Genomic DNA, 27,873 nt, shown 5'->3' on the forward strand with positions numbered 1-27,873 from the left:
TAGATTAATAATTTATCATTTTTATTATTATCTATTAGTAATTTAGTAATTTTTGAATGAAATAATTTTTTTAAGATAACTACTAAAAATTAATAAATAAAAAAATTAACGAGTTGCTCGCGAACTTATCGAGTTGAGTTGGACTTTGCTCGACTCGGCTCGTTAAGATCTTGAGTCGAGCTCGAATTCGAATCGAGTTTTTATCGAGTTTTTACCAAATCGAATTCGAGCTGCTCAACTCATTAAACACCCCCTGCACGTTGTATTCACATTATTTTTCCACGTCTTAGTGGTATGCATTCCTTTTGTTCTTGTGCTATTTACTGATCTTTTTTTCTTATGATTTAGCCCTTATATTCATGCATAAAAAATACACTTTTATACTCATATTTTAAAGAAAAAAGTTCCAAATAATTAGATTTGCAGGTACAATTGTTTGCAACCGATGTGTTCTAATATATGAATCCTATCGATCTCTAGAGTTCGAATCCTAAAATTGTAAATGGAACAAATTAGACTGACAAAGTCGTCTCTATAATGAACATATACCATATTAAGATAAATCAATCATCGGATCAAATAATGGTGGTTATGAAAAGGGAAAAAAACTAGAAGAATAATGGGACAAAATGCCTAGCTATTGTAATGATTATCATATGGATTAAAAAGATATTAATAGTGGGCACTAATAAATAATTAGTTGGACTCACTATGCCAGAACCAGCTTAAGACAAAAGAACTCTTACCGAGCATGTAGCCTAAAAATGTTTTTACCCGGTTCTTCAAGTATAGGTTAACGTTTTTTTTCTTCTCGATGCTATTTCCGAGGCCCAAGCTTTCCCAACATCAGCCTGGAACTTCCCTGCAAATATGTTAATACCCATATTAGCAGTTCAAATCAAGTTTGTTCATGAATAATGCCAAGCTCAACTAATAACGCAAAGGTATTTGTCCAAGAAGAAAAACTAAGCATGTTTAGGTTCAATAGAAAAGATAGAAATCTACTGAATCTCCATATTAAGTTTGCTAAGGTGAGCTATTTTGCTAACAAAGCATGTCCTAGCGTAGAGGTTGAAATTTCAAGAAAAAGAAAATTACACACCGGCAGTTGACTGGGAAAACTCATCCAAGTCCACCCCTTGCTCTGCATAAGTCCAGAGGAAACATTAGTTTCCATGAAACACATTAACAATGAGTAATGGCTACAGTGATTAGATGGTTTTAATTTGAAATGAAAAAGAGTGCAAATTTTGGAAAATAAATAATTTAAAAGGACTATATATATCTTAATTTTATTGAATCATTAGACATATTTCCGCAGCATATAAAATGCATGCACCAAACATGCCCATTAAATCGATTATGTGCACTCAAGAGCTAGTGTAACACTGCAGTTGCATAAATCTATCAGCCATAAAAAGTTTGTTTAACGGGATGACGGTAGAGTGGGCATTTTATTACAAATCGATAACGTTAGTGATCATTTTGTTACAAATCGATAACACTGGTGACCAATTTTTTACTTTTGAAACTTCAGTGACAAAAATAAAAATTACTCAAATATTAGTGACCATTAGTGTAGTTTACCCAATAAATTATTATTTATATTGACGTGTTACTTTGGGTGGGGGGGAAATAACTTCATGTATCAATTTATACAATAAGCGAAACATAAAAGCCAATACTTTATCTTGTCACCTGCGTTTCATGATATGGCTTGGCACATAAAGGTAAAGTTAAACTTGACCACCAACTCTTTAGTGAATTTGATGTCATTTATCTTATGCTTTATCGATTCTCTTTATAAAAAGCTTATTTTGCCATCCAACTTTCACTGTGCTATCGGGCAGTGCAGGCAGCAAGATTAGGACGATCGTCATGTATAATATCAATGCGTCAGAACTTACGTAATTCCACATCATAACTTGATTTCTGGTAAACTCTTCAAGCATTTTGTGACTTTGTTACATCACCTACGGTGTAAAAATATTTAACATTTATCTCAAAGTACGTTGTATAATTTTCATATTATAATACATTATTATGTTGATGGAACATCATCTTAATATTGATTTGGGATTAATCTAATAGGTGAAAATTTTAAAAAATAGTCAATGTTTCCTAGAGAAGGTTGGCTTGTTTAATGGAATCAAATATGCTATAATTAAGGATGTTAATCAGCAAAGGAACATGCCCACATGTTCACCAATCAAACAAGGACCCAACAAGTTTTGTCGGTGAGATCTTGAGCAGTCTGCACACGTCTCTTCAATTTGAAAAAACAAAAACAGCACACTCCGTTCCCAAATTTATAGGCAAACTCCGACGGAAAGAAATAATGGGCGATGTAACGATCAGCCAAGCTGGTTGCGATTTACAGCTGGAGCGAGCGTGGCCGTGGGTCAGAAAAACCCACAGTTTTAGCCGAATACAACGGCTGCCGTACGATTTTGTTTTCTTTCTTTTATGGAAGATGTGGGACCATCCACCCTGGTTCAACCGCCTTTCGCGGTTGCCCCACCACCACTGACCCGTCATCTTTCTTCCTTAGCTGTCTCTCTTTGCATCAATATTAGCAATGTTTTTCATTTTCATAATCCAACGCGACACCGACACTGCGAGTAGTCTCCGGCACATTATCATCGAAAGGGATGAACATTATAAAATGACAAAATATGAAGATAAACTCAGAATTAATGCAAATCTTTCGACTTTACTTGCAGATAATAGGAAAAAACAAAGAAAAGATGAATAGGGGGTTACGTTTCCTTTCTTTTTCACTGCCCACCCAGAGCAAAGAATTTGATCTTTCTTTCTTCTTCTGATTTTCCCCATTGCGTTTCTATTTCATTCTATAATGGGGAATCGAAGAAAATCCTTACATTAAAAAAAATTTAAAACAGGGAAAATGAATTTTATTGTAAACCTTTGCGGTTATTATAACCATGATAAGATAAATACCATCTAACAAATTTCTTCAACCCGGTTTGCAAATCGGTTGTGGGTTTGTACCCCAATGCCCTCTGAGCATGACTGATGTTAGCGTGGGTGAACGGAACGTCGCCGTTGCCGGGCATATCTACGATATTCCTCTTCGCCTTGACCTTCAAATGTCTCTCCAGGATGTTCACCAACTCCGGCACCTTAACCGGCGATGTATTGCCCAGGTTGAATATTCTGTACGGAGCGTTCCCTGTTTTCTTCCCGCCGGACCCAGTACTCTCCCCGGATGTATCCAATGAACCCAAACAGCCCTTCACGATATCATCAATGTAGGTGAAATCCCGTGCCAAATCGGCCCGATTCTTTCCCCGGTATATGGTGATCGGTTTGCCTTGCAAAATATTTCTCGTGAACGAAAAATACGCCATATCGGGCCTCCCCCAGGGACCGTACACGGTGAAGAACCTTAATCCAGTAATTGAGAGACCATATATGTGATTGTAAGTGTGGGTGATTTCTTCGCCGGCCTTTTTCGTGGCGGCGTATAAACTCGCCGGCTGATCGGTCCTGTCGGATTCTGAGAAAGGGACCTTATCGTTCAAACCGTAAACGGAACTCGATGATGCCCAGACGATTGCCGGCTGGGGTTTAGCGGATTTGCAGACCTCGAGTAGCGTGACGAGACCGGCGATGTTGCTGTGAACGTACGAGTTGGGGTTTTCCATGGCGTACCTGACTCCAGCTTGAGCCGCTAAATGCATCACGTGAGTAAAAGCCACCACGTCAAAGAGCTTAGCCAAAAGCTTGCCGTCGTTCAAATCACCTTCGACGACAAAAACGCCATGGCTGTTGAGCAACGATGTCCTGGCTCTCTTCAACGAAGGGTCGTAATAGTTATTGAAGTTGTCAAGCCCAACGACACCGTCTCCCCGTTTTTTAAGCGCGAGTGAGACGTGTGTCCCCACGAAACCAGCGGCTCCGGTCACCAGAACGGACATCCCACCGGAACGATGGATCTGAGCAGAGTTACGAACTTGCTTCTCCCACTGAATGCCACCCCACGAAGCACTGAAATACCGGCTACCGGAATCAACGAAACTCTGGAAACTCAAATACGACGCCGTCAATGCGATCAAGAAAAGAGCCCATAAGAACATGGTGCTGGTCGAAGCGAAACAACGATGGAATTGACGATTCATACTGTGTCCTCTGTCGATCTTGAACTTCCCCGGCGTCGACGGGAACAGCTCCTCCTCCAAAGACGGCATTGTCGTACTAATTAATATTTCTAGAACTTTTCCTTTTTTGTCAAAAAGAAATTATCATATAATCAACAGATCAATATGACAAGAAAGAAAATGAGAGATTGATTTTATGAAAAAAAAAGTAGATTTGTAGAGAGAGAGAAAAAAAGCAGGTGCAGAAGAAAAAGGGAAGAGAGAGATGATTTTCCCTGCACCTGCTAATCGAGAGAAGGCGATGAAGGGATTTATATATAGTGGTCACCCACATCGAAGCGACAAGCAATACGCGTGAACGCGTTAAAGGACGGCCAGAGTGGATGAGACCTGTAAAACAGATTGTCTTCTAATATAACCTTATAATCATGGTTTTCAGAACCGGATCGATTAGCGAACAGACTATAATATCGGTTCATTATTTTAATCGATCAAATCTATTTGATCGGTCAGAAAAATCAAACGATATCATGATTATTTAAAAAAATAAATAAAAATACTAAAAATATTTAGTAAAAAATAATTTTTTATATCACAAGTCATATTCAAAGCAAGTCATAACATATATAAATTAAAAACTATAAAATCAAGTGAAACAAAATGATTCAAATTAACTACAACGTAATATTTAAGGTAAAACATATTAAATAATAAATATAATTATATAATTATAATTAAAAAATAATTTTGGGCTAAAAAAATCATAACAAAATGATATTGTTTGGTTTAATTTTTTTTAAAAAAAATAATCCACATGGCTAAGAAACATAGAAGTGCATCCCAAAAGTCTAAAAAGTAAAAATATGAGAATAAAACAATCCCACATTGCTAAGAAACATAGAAGAACATCACAACTAACTTCTATAAATAATAAAGATAATTTGACATTCAAAATCATGGAGCTTTTTGGTGAGCATTGAGTGAACTATTCTTTCACTTCAATCAAGCTCGAATTTTAGGCTTCAATTGAGCTTCTAAATTTTTTTTTAGTTCAAGCCTTTTTGAGTTCAAGTTTCAATATTATATTTCGAGTTCGAGTTGAACTTGATAATTTTTAACTTGTGAATTTGAGTGGAGTTGAGCTTATTTTTAAAGTTTGCAAGTTCGAGTCGAGCTCAACAATACTCGAGTTCGACTTGGCTCGTTTAACAAACGACGTTTGGTTTAATTTTTTTTAAAAAAAAAAACAAAATTTCTGGTTTTTTCCGGTTTTCAGCCGGTTCGGTTCGAATGGTTCAACGGTTCTAGCCGATTCACTAGTAACGATTCAACTGGTTTAAATTGAACCGAATTAAACAACGATTCTCGATTAAACCGGTTGAATCGACCGATCCGGTCCGATTTTCAAAACAGAGCTTATAATGCTCTACTTACCCCGTATTTTTAACCCCCTTCTGTAAAATAAAATTTATGTAAAATATAGTAATTTTTATTTCAATATATTATCTATTTAATATTTGGGTAAATTTAGTATTTAGTATCTAAACTATCAGTTTTGATCCGTTTTAATACCTAAACTTTCAAATTTTCAAAATAACATCTAAAGTTTAGTTTTTGTTTCATTTTAATATATGTCGTTAGAAACTTTAGTTTTTGTTTCATTTTATTACTCTGTTTAAAATTTAACGTTAAATTTTGAAAAAATTAAAAATTTATGTGTTTAAACTAACCAAAACTAATATTTTAAGTACTAAACACGTTAAATTTTTAATGACAGTAACTAAAACTAATAATTATATATGATTTAAAAAAATAAAAGTTTAAACATTAAAATAGACTAGAATTAAAGATTTGAATACTAAATACGTAATTTATTCTAAAATTAATTAATTAATAATATATATTTATTGAATCTTTAAGAAAGATATTTTCTTTTTTCACCCTATTTAATCAATGTTTTTTAATGTATTATTATTATTATTCTAAATACGTAATTTATTATACACGGAATTGTTTGAATAGGTACGCTTGATTTACTGTCATTTTTCTAAAAATTTTTGCCTTTGGCATTAAATTAATAGCACTAATGTAAAATAATTAGTAAAGCAAGAACGGAAGAGGTACACATTTGTTCTAAGAATAAGTAAAATATGTCTAAAGTCACATTAAATTAAATGTTTGATGATAAATGATTTTTTTTAAGTTACAAATACATCGCTTAATTGAAATATTATTATAAATAGGTCATTAATAGTTGAGTATTGGAAGAAATAACGATATAATATAATACAATAATAATTTTAATCTTCAAAACTTATATAATAAGTCAGTTTGGTCATAATTTTAAAATTATTAAATTAAATTAACCATTTATATTTAAAAAAAATCATAATTTGAGTCATTGTTCTTCTCTCATAAATGTTATAATACCTTTTTAATGCGATAATAGGTTTAAAATAGAGAAAATCGCCTCAGTGACCAAAAAAAAGTTATAATATACGATTTTAACCAACTTTTTTGGATTTGCCAAAATGACCAACAAAATCGCAACGCGAAATAAAAATCGCAACGATCCCAGAATCGCAAATCAGTTTCCAGAATCGCAACGCGATTCTGAAAATCGCGATGCGATAGTACAATTCGCATGCAACGCGTATCCGTAAATCGCAAGTGTATCCGTAAATCGCAACGCGTATGGGTAAATCGCAATGCGTATCCGTATATCGCAACGCGTATCCGTAAATCGCAACGCGTATCCGTAAACCGCAACGTGTATCCGTAAATCGCAACGCGTATCCGTAAATCGCAATGCGTATCCGTAAATCGCAACGCGTATCGTAAATCGCAACGATAATCCGTAAATCGCAACGCGATCCGTTAATCGCAACGATAATCCGTAAATCGCAACGAGAATCTGTAAATCGCAACGATAATCCGTAAATCGCAACGAGAATCTGTAAATCACAACACTGAAATTTTGGGTATATAACACTGAAATCATAAACTAAATCCCTAAATCGCAACTCATTCCATCTCCATCTATCACTCTCTCGGCGACATCCGTCCTATATCCAACGACATCCTTCCCCATCCGGCAACAGGTCTAGTTTCGCATCTCGTTTGTTTAGTTACAACCATGAAATCATCTAATGTTGATCATGTTGGATAGATTGTGTTTTGGAGGGTCATGGGATAATGTAATGGTGTTTTACAATATATGCCTTTACCCAAAATCTTCAACTAAAATTGTCTTTACAAGTTAACTATGAAACTCTATGCTACGTGTTTCAAATAAATTGAATTTAGAGCCCTAAGTGGATTTAGGCTATCTTATCAGAGAAATGGTAAAGTTATTTGTTAACCGACAATGAAGATGTTGAACGATTCATTGCTTTACATTAGTGTTTCACAAGATGATGTTACATTGTATGTTGTTGAACCTAGAAGTAGTATTGTTGGGTCAGTTAGGGTAGTAATCAACTAAGTTTTCTCAAAACCCACAACCTTTCTCTAATCCAAATCCCAATCAACTTTCAGCCCAAATTCCGGTTTTATTGACCAGTTAGACGATGATGAGCCAACAGAAAAAATTTGTGAGTACTAGTCAGTATTCGAAAATTTGGTCTTGGTCAATATCCGGACTTGATATGGTCAATACACGGATTTGATGATGTTTCAGAAGAAGAAACAGACCATCGTGTAATGATATTGATATTGGTCATCTTGTGTGAAGAATAAAGTATCGGTTACTATAATAAATTGATAATTAACATTTTGTGATAAGTTATGAAATCTCGTAATAAGTCTCGATTTTGTGATGAGCGATATGTCCATGCCGGCTTTTATTACGTGTGTATTGTTTTTAATTATACTTTTAGAAGATTGTTTACCTTAGATATTTCTGAGAGGATTTCATTATGATATATATTCTATATATATATATATATATATATATATATATATAATTGCTTGAACATCTCAGAGGTGTTCATGTGAATGGAGCCCCATGGTGAGACAGAATAACTACAACCACACGATGTTGATTTACCAAATTACAGGAAAGTTTCCACCATCCGAGTTCATCGATGGATATCGGGTATGGATGACATGGTTGGAGTTCAAATTACAAGTGACGGTTGATTCTATTGAGAACGAGGTTATTTTTACGTCCCGAGCATATCTTCTTTAATGAACGGAGACGATGTTGATTTACCAAATTACAGGAAAGTTTCCACCATCCGAGTTCATCGATGGATATCGGGTATGGATGACATGGTTGGAGTTCAAATTACAAGTGACGGTTGATTCTATTGAGAACGAGGTTATTTTTACGTCCCGAGCATATCTTCTTTAATTGAACGGAGGAGTATTATTACCATGTAAGTCTGATAATTTAGCGCATACTCAATATCTTCGAATATTAAATGACTTCACTGAGTGTCGCAATACCAGCTGGGGCTAGACGATTTTAGACTTTTTGTATCGGGAGCTTTGCAATGCTACAATTGTCGAGCAGGGTCGAAAAGTCGATGTAACGGGTTGTCTAATATTGCTACAATACTTGGCTAGGTATCGGTTCCTGTTTTTTACGCCGATTACAACAACCACAGTTGAGTTTCCTCTTGTTGGAAGGTAATTTTTTTATTTTTAAAAATTTGATTAACTTAATTAATTTTTTTATTTGTTTTTAATCTTTTTCTATTTTTAAATATTTTAGATGGTGTCATAAAATAACCTAGACAAAGTTGTCGTGTGCCACTACAAAAGATATACAGATGAGGATTGATATTGTCGGTCGATATGTGATATACATTTGTTCTTTTATTATTATTTTTAATTTAAAAATTATATATATTAAATTTGATAATTAATACTTACACTTTTCTTAGCTTTCGTATGTTAACGACGAGATATACCTGCTATTGCCATCGTAATTTTTTGAAGGGTCCGATATGGCGTGTCGTGGTTTCCGTTATTACATTTTACGATTGTTGAGTGGCACGCGTATGCGTTGCATCAATCGATTCCTATGCAAATCGTAAGAATTAATGCGTTCTATAGAATTGATACGCATGAGAAATATACCAAAAATTGGCCAACGAAGCACGCTTACAACATCGACCATTCTCCCTATCTCCGAAATTACGAAGCAAATAGGAAATCATATCTCATGACACCACAATAGAAGGGAGAATGGGAACAACATCAGGCTAGATTCATCAAGTCCAAGAAGAAATCATCGACGTCTTCTTCTTTTATTTCAGCATCTACAGTGAAAGATTACTATTATACACCTCAGGCAAGTTTCGATTTATATACTGCATATCATATTTCAACCGAGATTCAGACGACTTGGGTTGGAGGTTTATGGGATGCAATGCAATACACTCAAACATCTTCGACAGAACATGCGGGTGAGGGTGAATGAGATCATATCATATATGGCCAACAAAATAGTCGCCAAGTCGATTCAAAAACGAAAATGATGTTGTCAAATACCATAAGTCCATCACCGTATTTCGAAGGTGGATCTCAGAGTGTGTTAAGTACGCCTCCTCGACAAGATAAAGACGACGACGACAATGATAACGAAGATCAAGGCCTACAACCCATGCGTACTCGACGAGTCCCGCACCATTATCATTAGACCACTCCTCGACATTGTCAAGAACTTAGAAAATATAAACAAATTTTATTAGTTTGTAAACAATGTTATTTTAATAAAAAATTATTATTATTTAATTAATTTATTTTTAAAAAATTTAACTCGGGCAAACTCGTCACCTTTACGTGGCGAGTTCTATTGTGATCGTTGCACAAATGCTCATTAACCAACGACTAGTTTTTTGAATTCTAAGAAACTCGTCACCTCGATGTGACGAATTACCCTCTTTTTTAATTTCTAATTTTACAATTTTTTTCAATAATAAATTTTTTAAATGGACTCGTCACATTGAGGTGATGAGCCCGTTTAAAAATAATAAATTAATGGCTCACGTGGGACAAGCTCATTCGGGTCCATTAAAAAATTATATTTCAATGAACTTATCGCCTCGAGGTGACGAGTTCGCCCAATACTATTATAAATGTCGCAGATCCCTAATTAAAAGTTGAGAATGGGCAACAACCTATTTTTTTATTCTAAACACCCTATTGGGCCAAAAAAACCATTGCCCCTGCATATGTTGGGCTTGACTGTTTGTTTATGGGCCTTGGTGATGCCTTGTGTGTTGTTGGGTTGTTGCCACATTCCCCAAGTATTCATTTTAACGAAGGCTTCCATTTGACAAAAAAATTGTTTTTCTAAATCTTTTGAAACAATATATCATCATTATATCTTTAAAAAATTAAAAGATAATATCATAAAATAATAATTTATTGAAACTGCTGTTTTGTGCATCACACGGGCTCAAAATTAGCAATAATAAGGATTATGATTCATGCTTTCGGGGATGATATACTAAAATTTTGAAATAAGTATATAAACTAAATTATTATGTCTTGCCTTGAATAAACTAAATTAAAAATATTTATCTTTATAATAATTTTTCTTATATATATATATATATTATTTAATTAATAATTATGTAAAAACAAATAATTCATTTTTAAAATGCTTTTAAATAATCTATTATTATATGAATTTTGTTAAAGTCATTGAAAACACACACATATGTTGTAGATGTATTTGTTCGAATTTAAAAACTTCTAAAATATGATGTTTTTCTTATCAATAATATCACTTAATAAATTTTAGGATAAACTACACAGGTGACCATTAAACTAATATCAAAATTTATTTTGACTGCAAATGTTTTAATTTGATCAAAGAGACCAGAACACTTTTTAAATGGCTCAATTAAGCAACTCTCTGTTAAATTAACAGATATGGTGATATGTCCGTTAATAAAAATGACATAATTATACATTTGGTCCTCAATACTTACACATTCTATAAATTTAGTCATATTTTAATTTAATTTAAAATAATTAACCCTCCAATCTAAAGATGCAACATGTGAACATATTATTGTAACACGTGTTTACATATGTTGCTGCTAGGAGGTTTCGAATCAGGGAACTTTTGTGCCCTTTAACAAGCCTTAACCACCAGGCTAATTACTCCATATGTAATTACATTGCAAACTCTTATATATATTGTGTTTTTATTATTTCACATATACACATATTTATTAAATTATTGAAACAAATCTAATAAATAAATTATATTTTTCATACGTGTGTGTATATATATATACACACACGTAATATAAAAAAAATGGCTGTCCCTTTTTCCCATATGTATGGGGTAAGGGGGAGATAAGATAGTAGGCTACCCCCAACACCAGATTGAGAGCAGCTTCCGTAAGAGACCTCCGAATTATGAAATGCCCTCCGTGGGACTCGATCCCACGACCTCAAGGTTAAGAACCCTGTGCTCTACCAACTGAGCTGGATGGTCATTTCACGCACGTAATATAAGATTTATAAATAAAAATGAGTTTACTATTTTTATATTTTAAAATTAATTTTTTTTATTTTCACAATTATTTTTGTTTTTTTGTGACTTTGGATTCTCTAACAAATTTTAAATATAATTCATATATAAGTATTTAAAAATAATTATGAAGAAAGTAATCTAATTTAAAAATATAAATAAAATTGAGCTCATTTTTATTTATAAATTTTGTAATACCTATAATTATATATGTGTGTGAGAAAAATATAATTTATTTATTAGACTTGTTTCAACAATTTAATACATGTGTGTATGTATGAAATAATAGAAAACATAATATATATATGAGTTTGCAATATAGTAGTAGATGTAGTTGTTGGCCCAGTGGTCAAGGCTTGCCTAAGTGCATCAAAGGTCCTTGGTTCAAATCCTCTTATCTAACATATTAAAATTAATTAAAAATAATTCTCCAATCATATAATAACACGTATTACTTAAAAATGTGTCATAACAATATGTTGACATGTGGCATCTTTGGATTGGAAGGTTAATTATTTTAAATTAAATTAAAATTAGGATCAAATTTATAGAATGCATAAGTATTGATGACCAAATATATAATTATTTCATTTTTATTATCAGACAAGCGACCATATCTTTTAAAAATTAAAGAAGGGTGACTTGAATGAATCATTTAAATAGTTGAGGGGTCTGTATGATCAAAGTGATTTTTTTAGTATAGTTTAGTGGTCATCGATGAAGTTTACCCTAAATTTTATATTAGAATAATTCTATGATTACTCATAACATAATAGTAATTTTAAGTATAATTATTTGTATTCTTATAATACATGATCAAAAGTAAACGACTAGGTTTAATAAAAAAAACATAAACGACCGTGTTCCATGCATACTTTAATACTTTTATTTTGTTTAATATTGTTCATAGATAATAATTAAAAAATTCCAAGAAAAGTTCAATTTCATTTCATTCTCTCTCTTTTTATTAATTTTAATGGTTTAAATAAGGAATAAATATATCATTTCCTTTATTTAACCTCTCTTTTATTAATTTTCTAAAATAAAAAAAAACCTTTCCTTTAATAATTTTTATTCATAGTTTAAGGAAATAAAACAAAAGATTAGCGATTATTTGTTGGCTATTCATCTATTACCAAATTTAAAGTACGTCAGGGAAAAAGAAAATCCCAGCGATTCGCCGTCCTTTGCTTCGATGATCGGATCAGTCATGGCAGACGAGGTAGCCTCTAATTTTCTCTTCATTTCTTTTATTTTTCGATTATTTTATAAGAATAAGTAGGATATAGAAAAGAAAACCAAATAAATATATTTATATAAATCAATTTTTCGATTGAGGTTTCCTCTATTGATCACACGTTTGTTCACTCTTTTCATCTTTACTTTAGACGGCCCGGCATTTTGGTGTTTTTAATGAAACCTTTTTGCTCAGTTTATAGGTTTTTGACTGTGATTTTTCTCATTCCCTCCAAATGCTTGAACAAATAAGGGAACCGTCTCAATTTTGAAAGTCATCCGATTTGAAGAATCTGAAAGTTTTTCGCTTTAGAGGGAAAAAGTCTTTTACTCGTTTCGCGTGACGTAATTTTTAAGCTGGATGTTCCAGAAGTTTTGTACCTTAACTTAGTTGTTTGAGTTAGAAGGGGTCAACCCTCATTGATCAGTATTGTATTAGGCTCCAGTCCACATCAAATGAGGAATTTGTGTGCATAATACTGCGTTGTTTCATGTATTATCATAGATTGTTGATCATTGAAGTTTATAAAGATTAATAAGTTATTTGAGTATAATAAAGTTAAAGATTAATGAGGTGTATTCATGCTAGATGGATTATGAACTTATGGATAATGGATGTGTATATTTATTCTACTGTATATTTCCTTTGGTATCTGGAATCTCATAATTGGAATTTTCACTTTGAGCTGATAACTGATAAGTAACAAATTCACATCAGGTTGTCATCTATTAGTTCTCACATATTTTTTTCATACTATCTTCTTTTCTTGTATTCTCCCAGATTGAACTGAAAACAGCCCCTGCTGATTTCCGTTTCCCTACAACAAATCAAACTAGACATTGTTTCACCCGCTACATTGAGTTCCACAGGTACATTTATTTTTATTTTAAAATTCTGCTTGTTAGAAACTATTAAATTTATTTTTTTTAACCTTCAAATCAACTACAGGTGCTTGGCTGCAAAGGGTGAAGAATCTAATGAATGTGCAAGATTTGCCAAATACTATCGTTCTCTTTGTCCTGGTGAATGGGTGAGTATATATCTTGTTCTTTTTCATTATCTTAATTGAGCTAGAGTTTGCCTTGTTGTAGAGAATGTGTACTTTATTTCATATAAATTTTATTAATATGTGCTGGTCCTTTTACTTCCTGGTACCTATTTCTGTTGTTCACAAGCTTAATAACTTCTATATGTCTTGCATTATTGTAAAGCTTCTGGCATATTTCATGGTTTTGGATATCAACTGATGCATACACATCATAACAGTTGTAAATATGAATTATCCACCGACATTCAAGGGCTTAAGTTTGAGTTGCTTGTTTTTCTCACCAAACCTCTATATTGTGTTTAGGTTCATTGTAGATTTTTCTGCCTGTATTTTATCTTATTGAATCAGCAGAAGAAATATATCGTGTGATTATACTTCGACATTTGAGTGTGCTATATGATATGTCGATAGAATCATAGTTCACGATTGATATTGCTGATGATGATACAGAAAGAAAGAAAGCAAATAAGTACCTACTTGGATTGTCATTGAATAGCTTTTGTAATCATGAATCTTCCTATGCTAGCTCATGCATATCCATAGAGGTGTATAAGTTGATGAAACTAGTATGTGAATTTATAGACTATGCTCAGGATCGGTTGAGTTACCAATTACTACTTTAATTGTCCCAGTTCAGGTAGATTGGTAAGTGGTGAACACTTCGTTACTTATTGGGATTTTATATACTCCGGTGATTGTGCTGTAATGTATTGTTCCCTGCTAGGTTGGCTGGTTGATCAATGAATAACAGAATAGCCTTCCCGGTGTTTCACCATTTACATTCTACTTTTTCTAATCTATTTTGTTCATTTCCTCTAGTGTTTATATGAGCATCTGTTTATAAAGAAAAAATGAACATGTTTAACTTGTGTTTCTTATTTTAATTATTTGGATTTGCCTAATTGCTGTAGATTGAGAAGTGGAATGAACAGAGGGAGAATGGTACTTTCCCGGGCCCTCTGTGATTGCACAGTGGAAATAAGGTGACCCCTCTCTGGCATAGAGAATTCATCTGGATCGTGTCATTGGTTAAGTTTCAATTTTTATTTTAGAATTCTTTGAGTTAATAAGCTTGAAATGGAGATTTGTTTTAATCCATCAAGCAGCATTAATGTACTGTGGTCGATGAGTCGGTCAAAAACTGAGTACGAATTGATGTCTTGATTCATGAACCTGCATATTTCTGCTGGTTGTTTCATAGCATTTTAAGGTACAAAGTGTCAAGGTTGAACACTATTTAATCCAATCTCTTTTGAGCTTTTGTTCCCAACACCATATGCTTCAGGTTGTTTTTCTCTTCTTTGAGATTTAATCATTAAATACTCTAGAAAATCTCATCTAAATACTAAAAAATCATATCTAAAGATATAATATTTTTAATATGATTAACAGGACAAGATAATATCAGCATGGTAGGGATGCACACTAGTTGCGGGGTGCTATGAAAGTCGAGTTCAAGTCCCCTGCATTTAGGGATGGCAATGAGTTGGATTTTTGGTTCATTCGAATTTCATTCGAAAATTAAAGTTTTTCACATGTATCTGAAGTGACTCGAGTCTAGGAGGGTTCCACTCAACTCAAAATCCGATCCAATATTTTAGGTTAAATCTCACACCTAACTTATATATATGAATATAAAAATTATTTTTATTAGGTAAAATAAGAATCTGATTAAAAAAATAAAAAAGAAAAGAATATTATTATAATTATCCCTAAATATATAAAATATTACTATGTATTATGTTATGTGGGGTTGGATTTTTTACCTTAAATGTAAACTCAACTTGACACATCCTAAAAGACTTTGATATGATTCAAACTTGAATTAGTTAGATCAAATTAAGTTAAAATCTGTGAAATGGAGTTATATGGCCACCTCTACTTGAATTAGGATTCCATCCATCACAGAAAAATTAAGAAAGTCTACCATAATGAAAAGAAACCCTAAATTTTACGATATTGTTTGGATAAATTCTTGTTGATCTGAGCCATTTATAATTTTATCAAGACAAATATTTTGTCATTTCTGCTTAATCCCCATATCATCATCGTTAATGGATTTGTGATACAGAAGTGGTTCTTGTAGATCAGTCTTCTCAGAGGATTCATCTATGATCACTTGCACGGCCCTTGCCTGATCGTTAAGCTGCTTGGGATCCATCTTTTCGAGGTCTTTAGCTTTACACCATAGCACAACGTACAAACCAACAATCACCGCAAGAGCACCAACCAAGCTGAGCCAAAACCAGAAGTTAACTAACAAATGAATGATACTTTTAATGGGGGAAAAAAGGAGCAAATGTTTATTTTTTTTACCTTCCTGTATATTTCTCCTCGTGTTGGAAAACAGCAGCAAATACAGTGACAATAACAGTGCATAGGGGATTGAACATGGAAGCAAAGAGTGAACCTCGTTGTGAAATGACCCAAGCTTAAACGAAGAACGACACCGCCAAGGCGAATCCCTAAACGAAATGAAAAAAAGAAGGCATTTTCAACTCATTTTAAGATTCAATGCTTTGAAATGAAATAATGACATATGTTGAGACTGTGATGGTGTTTGACGATGAGCAGCCAATCACTACCGCCATTCTTATCATCAACATGGAACGTGTAGAGGAATAATGATGAGTGACCGTATATAAGAAAGCTCAAGTTGTGAATTGAGGCTCCAAGCTTCCACATCTCTCTCTACAAACAATGCCACTATTGCTGCTTCTAGGGTGACAAAGAAACACATCCACGTTGATGAATACAAATGATCCGGGCAGCTCGCCGAAATTGGGACCTGTGTGAGATTATCACTCAAGTGATCTACATTTTCATTGTCCTTATCATGTGGAGGAGAATATACACATATATATATATATGTACCTGCAAGACCATCCAAAGTGCCCAGAAAAAGCTGCTTGCAAGTAGAAGTAAACAACCCAGAAACCAGGTTTCACCTCCAGGGCTGAACAAACCATTTGGTGGTTATAGTTCTGTGTTCAGTGGCTTTGGCCCTTTAAATACCGCCATAGAAATGGCTCCGGCTTCGAATATTAACTTTCTCCATCCTAATCATACCAAGATTAAGAGAGAAAAAAACGTTAAAATCCCCCCCCACAAAGTTTTAAAAGCATCCCAGATTGTGTTGTGTATTATTACCCGAGAATGGCTGTCATGAAAAAGGTAGCGGCTAAAATTAGATTAGTCATTGCGGTTGCTATTGTTGAAGACGACAAGTATAGCCCCTCGAAATATGCATTCTGATTGACTGTAACACTGCAAAAACAAGCGAAATAACAAATCATTATAATGTAGAGTTCACTAAGAAAAAGGATGATAAAAATATAGATAAATAAGCCAGCAGCATCCACCCAAGAATAGAAGCCAGCAATATCCAAGCAAAAGTCTTCAATCCCAAACTGCAACTTGCTGAGTTTTTCCTGCCAACAACAACAACAACAACAAATAAAGCATGTGAGATATAATATATACACACACAAACCCTAAACCCCGTCCCAAAAGAGAAAAGATTGCAGAGTTACCTCCTTGAGAAAAAATCAATTGGGGCAATGAGCAAGGTAGCCATGCCCTGCCTGTAGACAACAAACACCCTGGGGCTCATCCTTTCACCAGAGCAGCCCTGGTGAATAGAGCAACTCCGGCGTAATAATTCACGTAATATTATTTGTTACAGTGTTGAACGAACTTGTCACTTCAAGGGGACGAGTTTCACGTAATATTATTTTTTAATGGAGTTTCACATAATATTATTTTTAATGAACCCGGTTGAGTGGGTTCCATGTGATTTATTATTTTTTCCAGGACTCGTCACGTCAAGATGACGAGCCCGTTTATAAAATATTTTTTGATTATTGAAAAACAATTTTAAAATTAAAAATAAAAAAAGAGAGAGGGTCAAACGGGTAGTTCTTTAACAGTCACAAAGAAACTCGTCACCTCGAGCTGACGAGTTGTCCCGGTTTAAATTAAAAAAAATAATTAAAAAATAATTATTATTTTTATTAAAAGAATATTGTTTACAAACTAATAAAATTTATTTATATTTTCTAAGTTCTTGAGGATGCTGTGGAGTATTCGAATGATAATGGTGCGAGGCTCGTCGAGTACGGCGGGGTCGTTGGCCTTGATCATCGTTGTCGTCGTCGTCGCCTTCATCTTTCCAATGAGGTATACTTAACACACTATGAGATCCACATTCGAAATATGGTGATGAGGTTATGGTATTTGACATCATCATTGTCGTTACTGAATCGACTTGGCGACTACTTTGTTGACCATATACAATATGATCCTATTCACCCTCAATTGCATATTTTGTCGAAGATGTTTGAGTGTGTTGCATTGCATCCCATGAACCTCCAACCCAAGTCGTCTAAGTCTTAGTTGAAGTATGATATACTGGATAGAAACTGAAACTCACCTGAGATGTGTAAACACTAATTTTTTTCATTTCATTTTATTATTATTATTATTATTATTATTATTATATATTATTATTATTATTATTATTATTTAACAAATATATTACAAATCCCAGAGCCCAATCACCAGGCCCGTTTTACCCAAACCAGATGGAGGCCCAAAACCCTTCTAGAGTTTTCATATCTCATCACAGTCGCCATCATCTTCAACCGTTAGATCTGGAGAGATCTAACTGTCCAGATATGATCTAGAAGAATCATAGGGTTCACCAACCCTATGGGGATATTTCGGCCGCCGCCTCCAGATGGTCCACTCCGACGTTACCACGACGCTACCTCCTCCAAGTGGTCTACTCCGACGCCACCATGACATCACCGTCGCACAAAAGACTCCAGAAGAAGTGAGGATAGCCGCACACTTCATCATCTATATGGTGAGTCACCATCGTAGATCTGGTGACTCACCAAAATGAACGGTGTTCTGAGGCCTTTTGAAGCCTATAAAAGGCCTTCGAATCTGCAAAGAAAGGAGGAGAGACAACAAAAACACAACGAGAAGAACGGGAAGATAGCAAGAAACACCAAACAAGCAGGAAACAAACCAAAAGGAGAAGAAATGAGTGGAGATCTTACCTTCGTCGAAGTCCAAAGGTCGTCAGAAAATTGTTTTACCGAAGGTAAAATCTTAGATCTAAGCTATTTTTAAGTGTTTTAAGAAAAAAGAAGGATAATTTCGAGTTTAGGGTGAGTCGATCTATGATTTGACCTATTTTTATTTTTTTCGACCACTGTGAATAATGGTCGACGGTGAATAGTGATCAGAATAGTGACATGAATAGTGTCCGACGATGGTCGGGCGGTGGTCTGCCGGTGACCGGAGCTTCCTCCGATAAGAGAATTTAGAGAGAAGTAAGAGCTTCTCTCTCTTTAGAAAGAGAAACAAAATTGAGAAAATGATAAGAATTTCTTATCTTGAGCCAAAATTAGGGTATTTATACATTAATCAAAACTATGTCATTTTGGTGAGAGTGTGTGTGTGTGCAATTTCAAAATTTTTAAATTGCGTCCATGGCCCCTATATTTTATAATCTTCTATTAAAGTCACCAAAATTAGGTTTCTATATCTTTTAATTTTGTCTTCACCTTTTATTTATTTTCATTTTAGTCACTAACCATATATTTATATATATTTAAATAATATTTTTGGATTATTTATACTTTTAATATATAAATTTTATATATTTCGAATATTGACTAATAATTTATATTATTTTTATTTAATCATATATTTTTATTTTGGTTATTATTTATTTTAAATTTAATACTTATTTATTATTTTTATCACATAGATATCCTAATAATCTATATTAGCTTTTAAAATAAAATAAAATAAATTAATTATTAAAAATAATAATAATAAATTAGAAAGAAAGAGCACTAATTTTTCTTTTATTATATTTTAATACTATTCACGTTTTTTTAAAAAATATATATTATTTTACTTTAATATTATGTTTTTTTAAGAGCACTATATTGGATACTACACTTTCAATTATATTAATAAGAGCACTAACTTTTGTTTTATTATTTTTAAATACTAATCCCATGATTCTTGGTTTTAATATATAATAATGTTATATTTTGAGAAATATAATGGCACCAGTTGTCCCCTAATCCATCTGAGAATGTTTTATAGAAAAATGGAAGTATATTTAAGTTCTGAAGATATGTTAATTCACTCATTCCATGATAGCCTCATTGGACCAACAGTAGTCTGGTATAATCAGTTGACCCAAGAACAGATCAAGAGATGGGTTGATTTAGCTGATGCACTTTTGGGACAATATCAATATGTTAAAGGCTTAGCTCCAACACGTATGGATCTTCGAGTAGTAAATATAAAAGCCAATGAAGGGTTTAAGGAGTATTCCTTAAGATGGAGAGGAGTAACAACACAAATTCAACCTCCCATGTTGGAAAAAGAGATATCACGTATGTTTCATTATTCCCTTCTCGCTCCTTTTTTCGAGTTAATGCAGGCAAATCCGACGAAGGAATTCAAGAATCTTGTGACAAGTGGAGAATTAATTGAAAATGTAATCAACGAAGGAAACTCAGAAGTTACATCCAAGAGCTCGACGGATCAAAAAGCAAAAGCTGATAATGTGAATAAGTGTTGCATCAAAAAGAGCAAGTAGTTGTTCAGATCGACCAAAGAAAGTCACGTGATCAAGAAAAACTTTGGAAGTGTTCCAAACTTCCATTTCAAACTTGTACCCTCATTTGGTTAAAGGTCAATACAATACACCAAGACCAACTTCTGCTCATTGCTATAATCAAAATAGCTTCTGCAATTTTTACTTGGGGGTATCTGGACATTCAACAGGGAGTTGTTAGCCACTATTAAAAGAAATAAAGATGCTTGTTGACAAGGGAGTCTTGACACAAGAAATGATCAAGAAATGGGGGGGTAAATAAGGATGAAAATCTTGGATCGAGAATACACCCGACATTTGAGGAATGATATAGCAATTTAAACAAAACAAGTGGAAGTTGTTATCTACCACTGTAGTATCTTTCTATTTTCAGTATCTTGTTTGCACATGTTTTTTTGTTCCTTTCTCTATCTTATTGTGATAAATAAATTTGTGTTGCTTTTATGGTTATGAGCAAGGAATCAAGTTTTAATCTTGACATTGTTGAGTATTAAGTAGATTAAATATTATTTCTCAAGAATTATAGATCTTTGGCAAGTGGTAAAATTATACCTTCCATATCCCATCCAATGCCAATTATTTGATCCTTACCAAAACCAAATCTTGACACTACATTTATCTGAGACTCTAAAGTAATGTCTCTACCTATTTTTGAGATGCCAAATCTAGATGTTTACCTTTTTGGGTGGAGTTGATGGGTTTATAACATTGCACCATATATATGACTCCAAAAGTCACACATTTGTCCTTCTAGATACAAAACCATCATACTGGTAAAACCAAAAGACCCCAAAAGAACCAAACTTTCAAATTATTCATGAATCTTCCTGTACGAAGAGACAAGATGAGATATCATGGATCAACTTATTGAAAAAGAAGAAAAAAGATTGATTTAGATAAATATATCATGCATTAATTACATTGTTTTCATGTAAATAAAGATTAATCTTGAATATTCATCCCCATGGGGATACCTCTTTTTACAAAGGATATCTGCTCACAGGAATAAAGATTGTCAATTACTAGGGTAAATCTTCATAAAATGAAGAGAGTTTTGAACTACAAGATAGGTCAAATACAAAGTGCTTGAAGATCAATCCATTCAAGAATAACGAAAGAAATTCCAAAATGCGAGAAAAAAAGGAGGTGCTCAAAGCAATTGAAGTCCTATACTCATTCATCAAAAAAAAAGAAAAAATCAAATCAAGATGGGTGACTCATTGAGCCTCAAGTTACAAGGTTGATCAAGTGCAATTTGTTCAAAGATTCATATTCAACAAGAAGCGCAAGAAATACTGGAGATGAATAAGTCTTATGGAAAAATCCTCAGCAAAACAAATCCAAGTCAAGCAAGGCAAGATTGAAAGAATCATACATGGATTTTTAATTAAAAGAGAATATCTTCATATTTCATTCCGCCTCTTAGGATTGATTTTTATTTGCAAATATTGGGTTTTTTTAAAATCTTTAATGCATGATATGAAAAATGATAAAAGAGGGGTTCGATATGTAAATTTTTAAATAACATCTTGGAACCAAAGAAGGATTCGAGTTGAAAACCTGAAAGGGCGGCTCAAATATTGAATGGTGCAATAACGACATAAGATACGATCATAAGCTCTTGATGAAGCACCACACATTCCAAAGACATTCTTGAAATTATGGAATCAAGAAGTATCTCTATGAGATGAGCATAACAACCATTCCTTCAAGTTAGTGGACGCTCAAAGAGACATATATGCTGGATCAACCTGAGAAACCTTACTTTACCAGAATCAACCTACACCTTAAACCAGTCAATAATTTTGACACTTGCCATAGGACTATGATTTTTTGATTTAAAAGTGTAGTTGATTTATTTGATATTCATTAAATTCATGTTTTATGATTTGATTCTATTGTGAACCTGTAAGGAACAATACTTTACAAAATTCTTTCATTTTTCGATAAAGAAAGGAGGAAAAACATTTTCAAACAGGACAGTCTCAAATGAGAAAGGTTCTTGAAGCAAATTGTTGCCTATTCTACCTCTATTGTAGAAAGAATAAGCCAGGCCAAAATGATGAAGCATTCTTGAAAGTAAGTGGTCCAAGAAGCCAGAAAGTCTGGAGAATTGAACTTGTAACGATCTCCTGTGACATTATCAGTAACTTATCAAGAATGATTACATTGTTCTAAAGGGACATGCTGAAAGCTCATTTCAACTAAACCTTTCCATGATTCGGGAAGAGTGGGATATGGCAATGCGTATCTTGGAGAAACAAAAGAGACAGTCACTGTAGCAGTCATTGCAAGAAAATACGCCAACAAAAATCCTCGAATCTATCCTGGTGATGTCTATTTCTTCTGGTAAGGTTGTTACACGGGATGCCACTAACAACATGGTCGAATCTGCCAAATCTGCTCATCAATTGCTCCAACCGATCATCATTCAGTTCTTGCACATCTACTTTCAAAGGTATATTGAGCCGGTAAAGGGCAACCTCTGCACCACTGATCCCAGATAAAAGAGACAGAACATTGATACCACCGGGGAACATGTCTCTTGCAGATCCTCTTCCTCGTGTATGGTTTTTAAGGGAAACCTAGAAGCATTTCCACCTCATCAGGTTTAAGTGGAACAACTTTATTCCTTCCAACCCATACCAGATTCCCTTTTCGGCATTCATCAAGAACATACTTCTGGACACTCGAAGGTGGCTCATCGTCATAAGCTTCAAAAGCCTTACAAATCATTTCTGTCAATTTGACACTTCCTGTACATATTTGTAAACAGTTCAACTTTGTTCTTGGATCCCAAGAAGGCCACCATTTGTTGTTGTCAATAGAAAATCATCATGTATGGTGCATAGAGGAAGCAGAATTAGAAGAAATTTTTTCTCAATTGGCAGATTATGAATATAGCCCCTTTTCTATATAGCAGCACAAAAATACTTCGAATCTATAAATTCTAGCTCTATATCGTATAAGTACCATGACATTTCGGTCCAAACACCAACTGGAGCAAGTGCCACGTTCTCGTAGTAGAAATAATGAGGACTAATAGCATCTTCTAGAAGTGTTCATTGGGTTATCTGATATGGTTCGGTAAGAACCCCAAAACCAATCATTGGATTTGGAAGATGAACTGCATGATCGTCTTCATTAAGAAGTTTCTTTTCAAGCTTCATCTGCTTCTTCCTTTTCCAAAAACCATAGCCTGAGTTTCACATTTTTTTTTGTAATTGGGGTTATTTCTATCTTCTACCGGAAGAAGTACGTCAACAGTCTTAGCCATTTGAGCAGCACATATAAAATCTGTCAACTCTGCAATTGATGAATCCAGACCATATTTCTCCATGGCTATTAAAGTCTCAGCCTCTGAGTACCCCATTTTCTTCTCCTCATCAGAATCAAAATTTAGGATTTTCTCAGTATCAGAAGAACTATCAATATCTATGAAATCATCCTGAAAGATCGCTTCATAATCAGATGAGTAGTTATTAGAATCAGCATGTTGCATGGGTGCGAACTTTTCAAGAGCCTTCACTGAAAACAAGGTTCATTGTGTCAGCCTGAAATGAATTACCAAGCAATTTATACCATTCTGTCCGACTAGATCCCTCTAGATCCAAATAATGGGCACATCATACAGAAGAGACATATCTCTGACATTTCTGTCAGAAAGATTAATCACTTGTTAAGTTTGTGACAATATGAAGAGAAATCTTCAAGTTACTTGACAACTGCTGTTTAGTGACACCAGAATGAGAATATTCCAGATAAACAGATTTGAGGCACGAATAAAGCCACAAGTACCCACAACAGTACCTTATCAAAATTAGACCTCGTGGGGATCATGATATTTAAATCAAACAGACGTTGAAAGTGAACCTGAAATAGAATATTAGGGCATCTCGAATGCCCAATTCAGATGGATCCATGCGGGACATCTTGAAAGCCCATTTCAACCAGAAATAGAATGGTGGAGCATTTTGAAGGCTCATAGTAATATGAATATTTGGGCATTCTTGGAGTCTCATCTCAGCAAGAAGTAATGTTGAGCACACTTTTAACATGTGTATCATCAAATGTTGGAGCATTTTAAAGATTACTTCACACAGATCCATGTGGGGCATTTTGAAGGCTCAGATTAACAAGAAGTAAATGATGGAGCATGCTGAAAGTCCATTTCAATCATGATCAAGAATATTGACACATTTTGAACGTTTGTATTAGCTAATGTTGGGGCATGCTGAAAGCTTATTTCAATCAGAATCAGTAATATTGATGTATTTTGAACGTTTGTATTAGCCAATGTTGGGGCATGCTAAAGGCCCATATCATCATGTGTTAAAGATCATTTACGTGAGCAAAACTTTCCAATGAGATAGAAAGATATGAATAATGAAAATGGAGAAGCAGTGGCAGTCGAGCTGACTATGCATAATTGTTTCGTTCATCAGTAAGTTGTATTGGGGTCCTGTTGTTGAACAAATATTTACTCAGCAAGTATGGTTTCAAATACCCAATCTTCTTAATCATGTGGCACATGACATCGTATTCTTTGTTAAGATACATCATGATTGCATGGATAAATATGGTCCCCATGTAAACTATTCGATCCAGTGTTCAGTTCCTCAAGATCTCGGCTTTGAATTTTGTATTCTATGTGTCGGTGATGATTGGACATATTTCTTTGAGGTTTCTAACAGTCAGTTTCAATCATACTATTGGGGCTACGAATATATTTTTCACAACAGTTTTCATTTACTTGATGACATTGTATAAAGAGGCTCAGCTTATGTTATTCTTATTCCTATTGTTACTGGGGTTATCATTGCCAGCCAGGGTGAACTGAGTTTTCATCTATTTGGTTTATCATGTGCGTTTCATCTACAACAACAAGAATTCCATTAACCTCTTTCTGTACATGGCTCCTATAGCGGATGTGTTTCTATGTCCCACAACACTCATTATGGAAGAAAACGTGATCTGTATCACACTTTCCCTTACCCAAGATGATATCAAGATCAGTTAGTGTCTCTTATTCAATTCGACACTAAGATATTTTGTGAATTTGACCAACTTTTTGGTCATGAAACACGCCAACATATCACTTATATTCCTATTTAGTTTTGTTCTCAAATGGTCTTGTGACATCACACAAAAGGTCTGAACATTATGAAAGAGCTTCATTGACCAGAAATCTGTGCAGAAACCACAGAAAATGATGAATGTTTGTTAAATATTTTATGAACATCATCTGTGCAGAAGTCACAGGAAATGATGAATGTGTTGTCAATTGCTTTATGAACATATGGACAGAAATCACAAGAAAAGATAAATATGTTGCCAAATATTTTATGAACCAGTGATTATGGTGTTGAACCAATGTTGTGATCATATGGTTTCCATTTATTGATCCAAGATGAAGATTTCTTTCCACAGAAGGGAAGCTGGAATTTTAACAACAAGAAACTAATGGAGCTAACTAAGGTTGAACGACAGGTTGTTGTTAAGCATCTCGACATGATATGGTCCAAGTTGCCTTGTTCGAGATCCAATTAGATGTGGAGACATGAAAGGAATTAAGGCATATTTACATCTACACATTTCAAAGATGATAGATTTTCTCTTCAAACATGATAAATTCTCTTTTCAAAGAGGAAAGCTTTATTGGATTTCTACACAAGTCCAGAAAAAGAAAGTCAGTTTTATCCACAATAAAATGGGGCATCAAGATCATAATTCTGATTACAGCCAGAGTTACATAAACAAAACATTTCTTCTGAGACTTTAATGAAGCAAAGAAGATACAAAGATACAAGATTGATCAGATGGTTCTTCAGAAATATAGCATAGATTGCTAGATTGCTACACTGATATCCAAAGGTAACCCTGGAAATAAATGATCAAGTGAAGGAAGACCGAGTTTGCCACTTTGAAGTCAAATGAAGATTGCATCAACATTTATGCATTCATAAGAACATCATTTACACAATAGACAATGCATTACATTGATACATCTGAGTGTATTCAAACATAAAGTTTTACAGATCTTCGTATGAACAAGAAGATTCATGATGAAAAATACCTTACAAGAAGAAGGTAGAATTCAAATGACAACAGGAATCATGCAAACATATGAAGAATAGATGAATGCAATCCACAAAAGAAGTATTATTTTTGGGGCATGTTACCCAATCAAACAAGTTATTTCAATGAGAAAATGCTTTCCAAAGTTTCTCATTTAATCAGTATTATTTTGGGGCATGTTACCCAATCAAGCAAGTTATTTCAATGAGAAAACGCTTTCTAAAGTTTCTCATTTAATCTTTTCTGAAAATGAAATTGTTGAATAGTAAGAAAACAATTTCCATAGTTTCTTACTTAGTAAACAATTTCCTACATCTGTAAGACCTTAAGTGCATTATGCTTTCAAAACCTTCGGGTCATCCGTAAGCCATGCAGTGCATGATGTTTTCAAAAAAAGCCTTCGGGTCATCTGTAATCCCTTCATTGCATGATGCTTTCAAAACCTTCGGGTCATCTGTAAGCCCTTCAGTGCATGATGCTTTCAAAACCTTTGGGTCATCCGTAAGCCCTGCAGTGCAGGATGTTTTCAAAAAAAGCCTTCGGGAGCTTTTGATATTTTCAAAGCCTTCGGTTAATCTGTAAGCCCTTCAGTGCATGATGCTTTCAAAACCTTCAGGTCATCTGTAAGCCCTTCAGTGCATGATGCTTTCAAAACCTTCGGGTCATCCATAAGCCCTGCAGTGCAGGATGTTTTCAAAAAGCCTTCGGGAGCTTTTTGATACTTTCAAAACCTTCGGGTCATCTGTAAGCCCTTCAGTGCATGATGCTTTCAAAACCTTCGAGTCATCCGTAAGCCCTGCAGTGCAGGATGTTTTCAAAAAGCCTTTGGGAGCTTTTTGATATTTTCAAAGCCTTCTGGTCATCTGTAAGCCCTTCAGTGCATGATGTTTTCAAAACCTTCTGGTCATCCATAAGACATGCAGTGTAGGGTTTTCAAAAAAGCCTTCGGGAGCTTTTTGATATTTTCAAAGCCTTCGGGTCATCTGTAAGACCTTCAGTGCATGATGTTTTCAAAACCTTCGGGTCATCTGCAAGTCCTTCAGTGCATGATGTTTTCAAAACCTTCAGGTCATCTGTAAGACCTTCAGTGCATGATGTTTTCAAAACCTTCGGGTCATTCATAAGACTTCTAGGCATAATGTTTTCAACATTTCTATCATACTCAAAAGAAGCCAAATGAAAAAAATTATTATTTTTTCGTCTTTGTTCTATTCTTGTTAACACAAGAATGAGAAAAGAGGG

At 34.1% G+C, this 27,873-nt stretch overlaps 2 protein-coding genes, 1 long non-coding RNA gene and 2 pseudogenes across 3 annotated transcripts; 1 reads left to right on the top strand and 4 right to left on the bottom strand.

Moving 5' to 3' along the window:
• Positions 1-807: 807 nt before the first annotated feature.
• Positions 808-1,418, bottom strand: LOC120161362. Its single transcript, XR_005519477.1, has 2 exons — positions 1,103-1,418; positions 808-862 (listed from the first exon to the last, which is right to left on the bottom strand). It is a non-coding gene; the product is annotated as an uncharacterized LOC120161362 (long non-coding RNA).
• A 1,330-nt stretch (positions 1,419-2,748) lies between these two features.
• LOC120161916 (UDP-glucuronate 4-epimerase 1-like) lies at positions 2,749-4,323 on the bottom strand. Its single transcript, XM_039172122.1, has one exon. The coding sequence runs from the start codon at positions 4,209-4,211 to the stop codon at positions 2,916-2,918; it is 1,296 nt and encodes a 431-aa protein (XP_039028053.1). The 5' UTR covers positions 4,212-4,323; the 3' UTR covers positions 2,749-2,915.
• Positions 4,324-12,719: 8,396 nt separating this feature from the next.
• Positions 12,720-15,170, top strand: LOC120161368 (cytochrome c oxidase subunit 6b-2-like). Its single transcript, XM_039171650.1, has 4 exons — positions 12,720-12,841; positions 13,637-13,725; positions 13,805-13,886; positions 14,816-15,170. Exons 1-4 carry the CDS (start codon positions 12,815-12,817, stop codon positions 14,867-14,869), a joined length of 252 nt encoding a protein of 83 aa, XP_039027581.1. The 5' UTR covers positions 12,720-12,814; the 3' UTR covers positions 14,870-15,170.
• Positions 15,171-15,924: 754 nt separating this feature from the next.
• Positions 15,925-18,153, bottom strand: LOC120161190 (annotated as a pseudogene).
• A 4,685-nt stretch (positions 18,154-22,838) lies between these two features.
• On the bottom strand, positions 22,839-24,070 carry LOC120161199 (annotated as a pseudogene).
• Positions 24,071-27,873: the final 3,803 nt, after the last annotated feature.

Source organism: Hibiscus syriacus, unplaced genomic scaffold (assembly GCF_006381635.1).
Source record: "Hibiscus syriacus cultivar Baekdansim isolate YM2019G1 unplaced genomic scaffold, ASM638163v2 tig00002880_pilon, whole genome shotgun sequence".
Taxonomy (NCBI): domain Eukaryota; kingdom Viridiplantae; phylum Streptophyta; class Magnoliopsida; order Malvales; family Malvaceae; genus Hibiscus; species Hibiscus syriacus.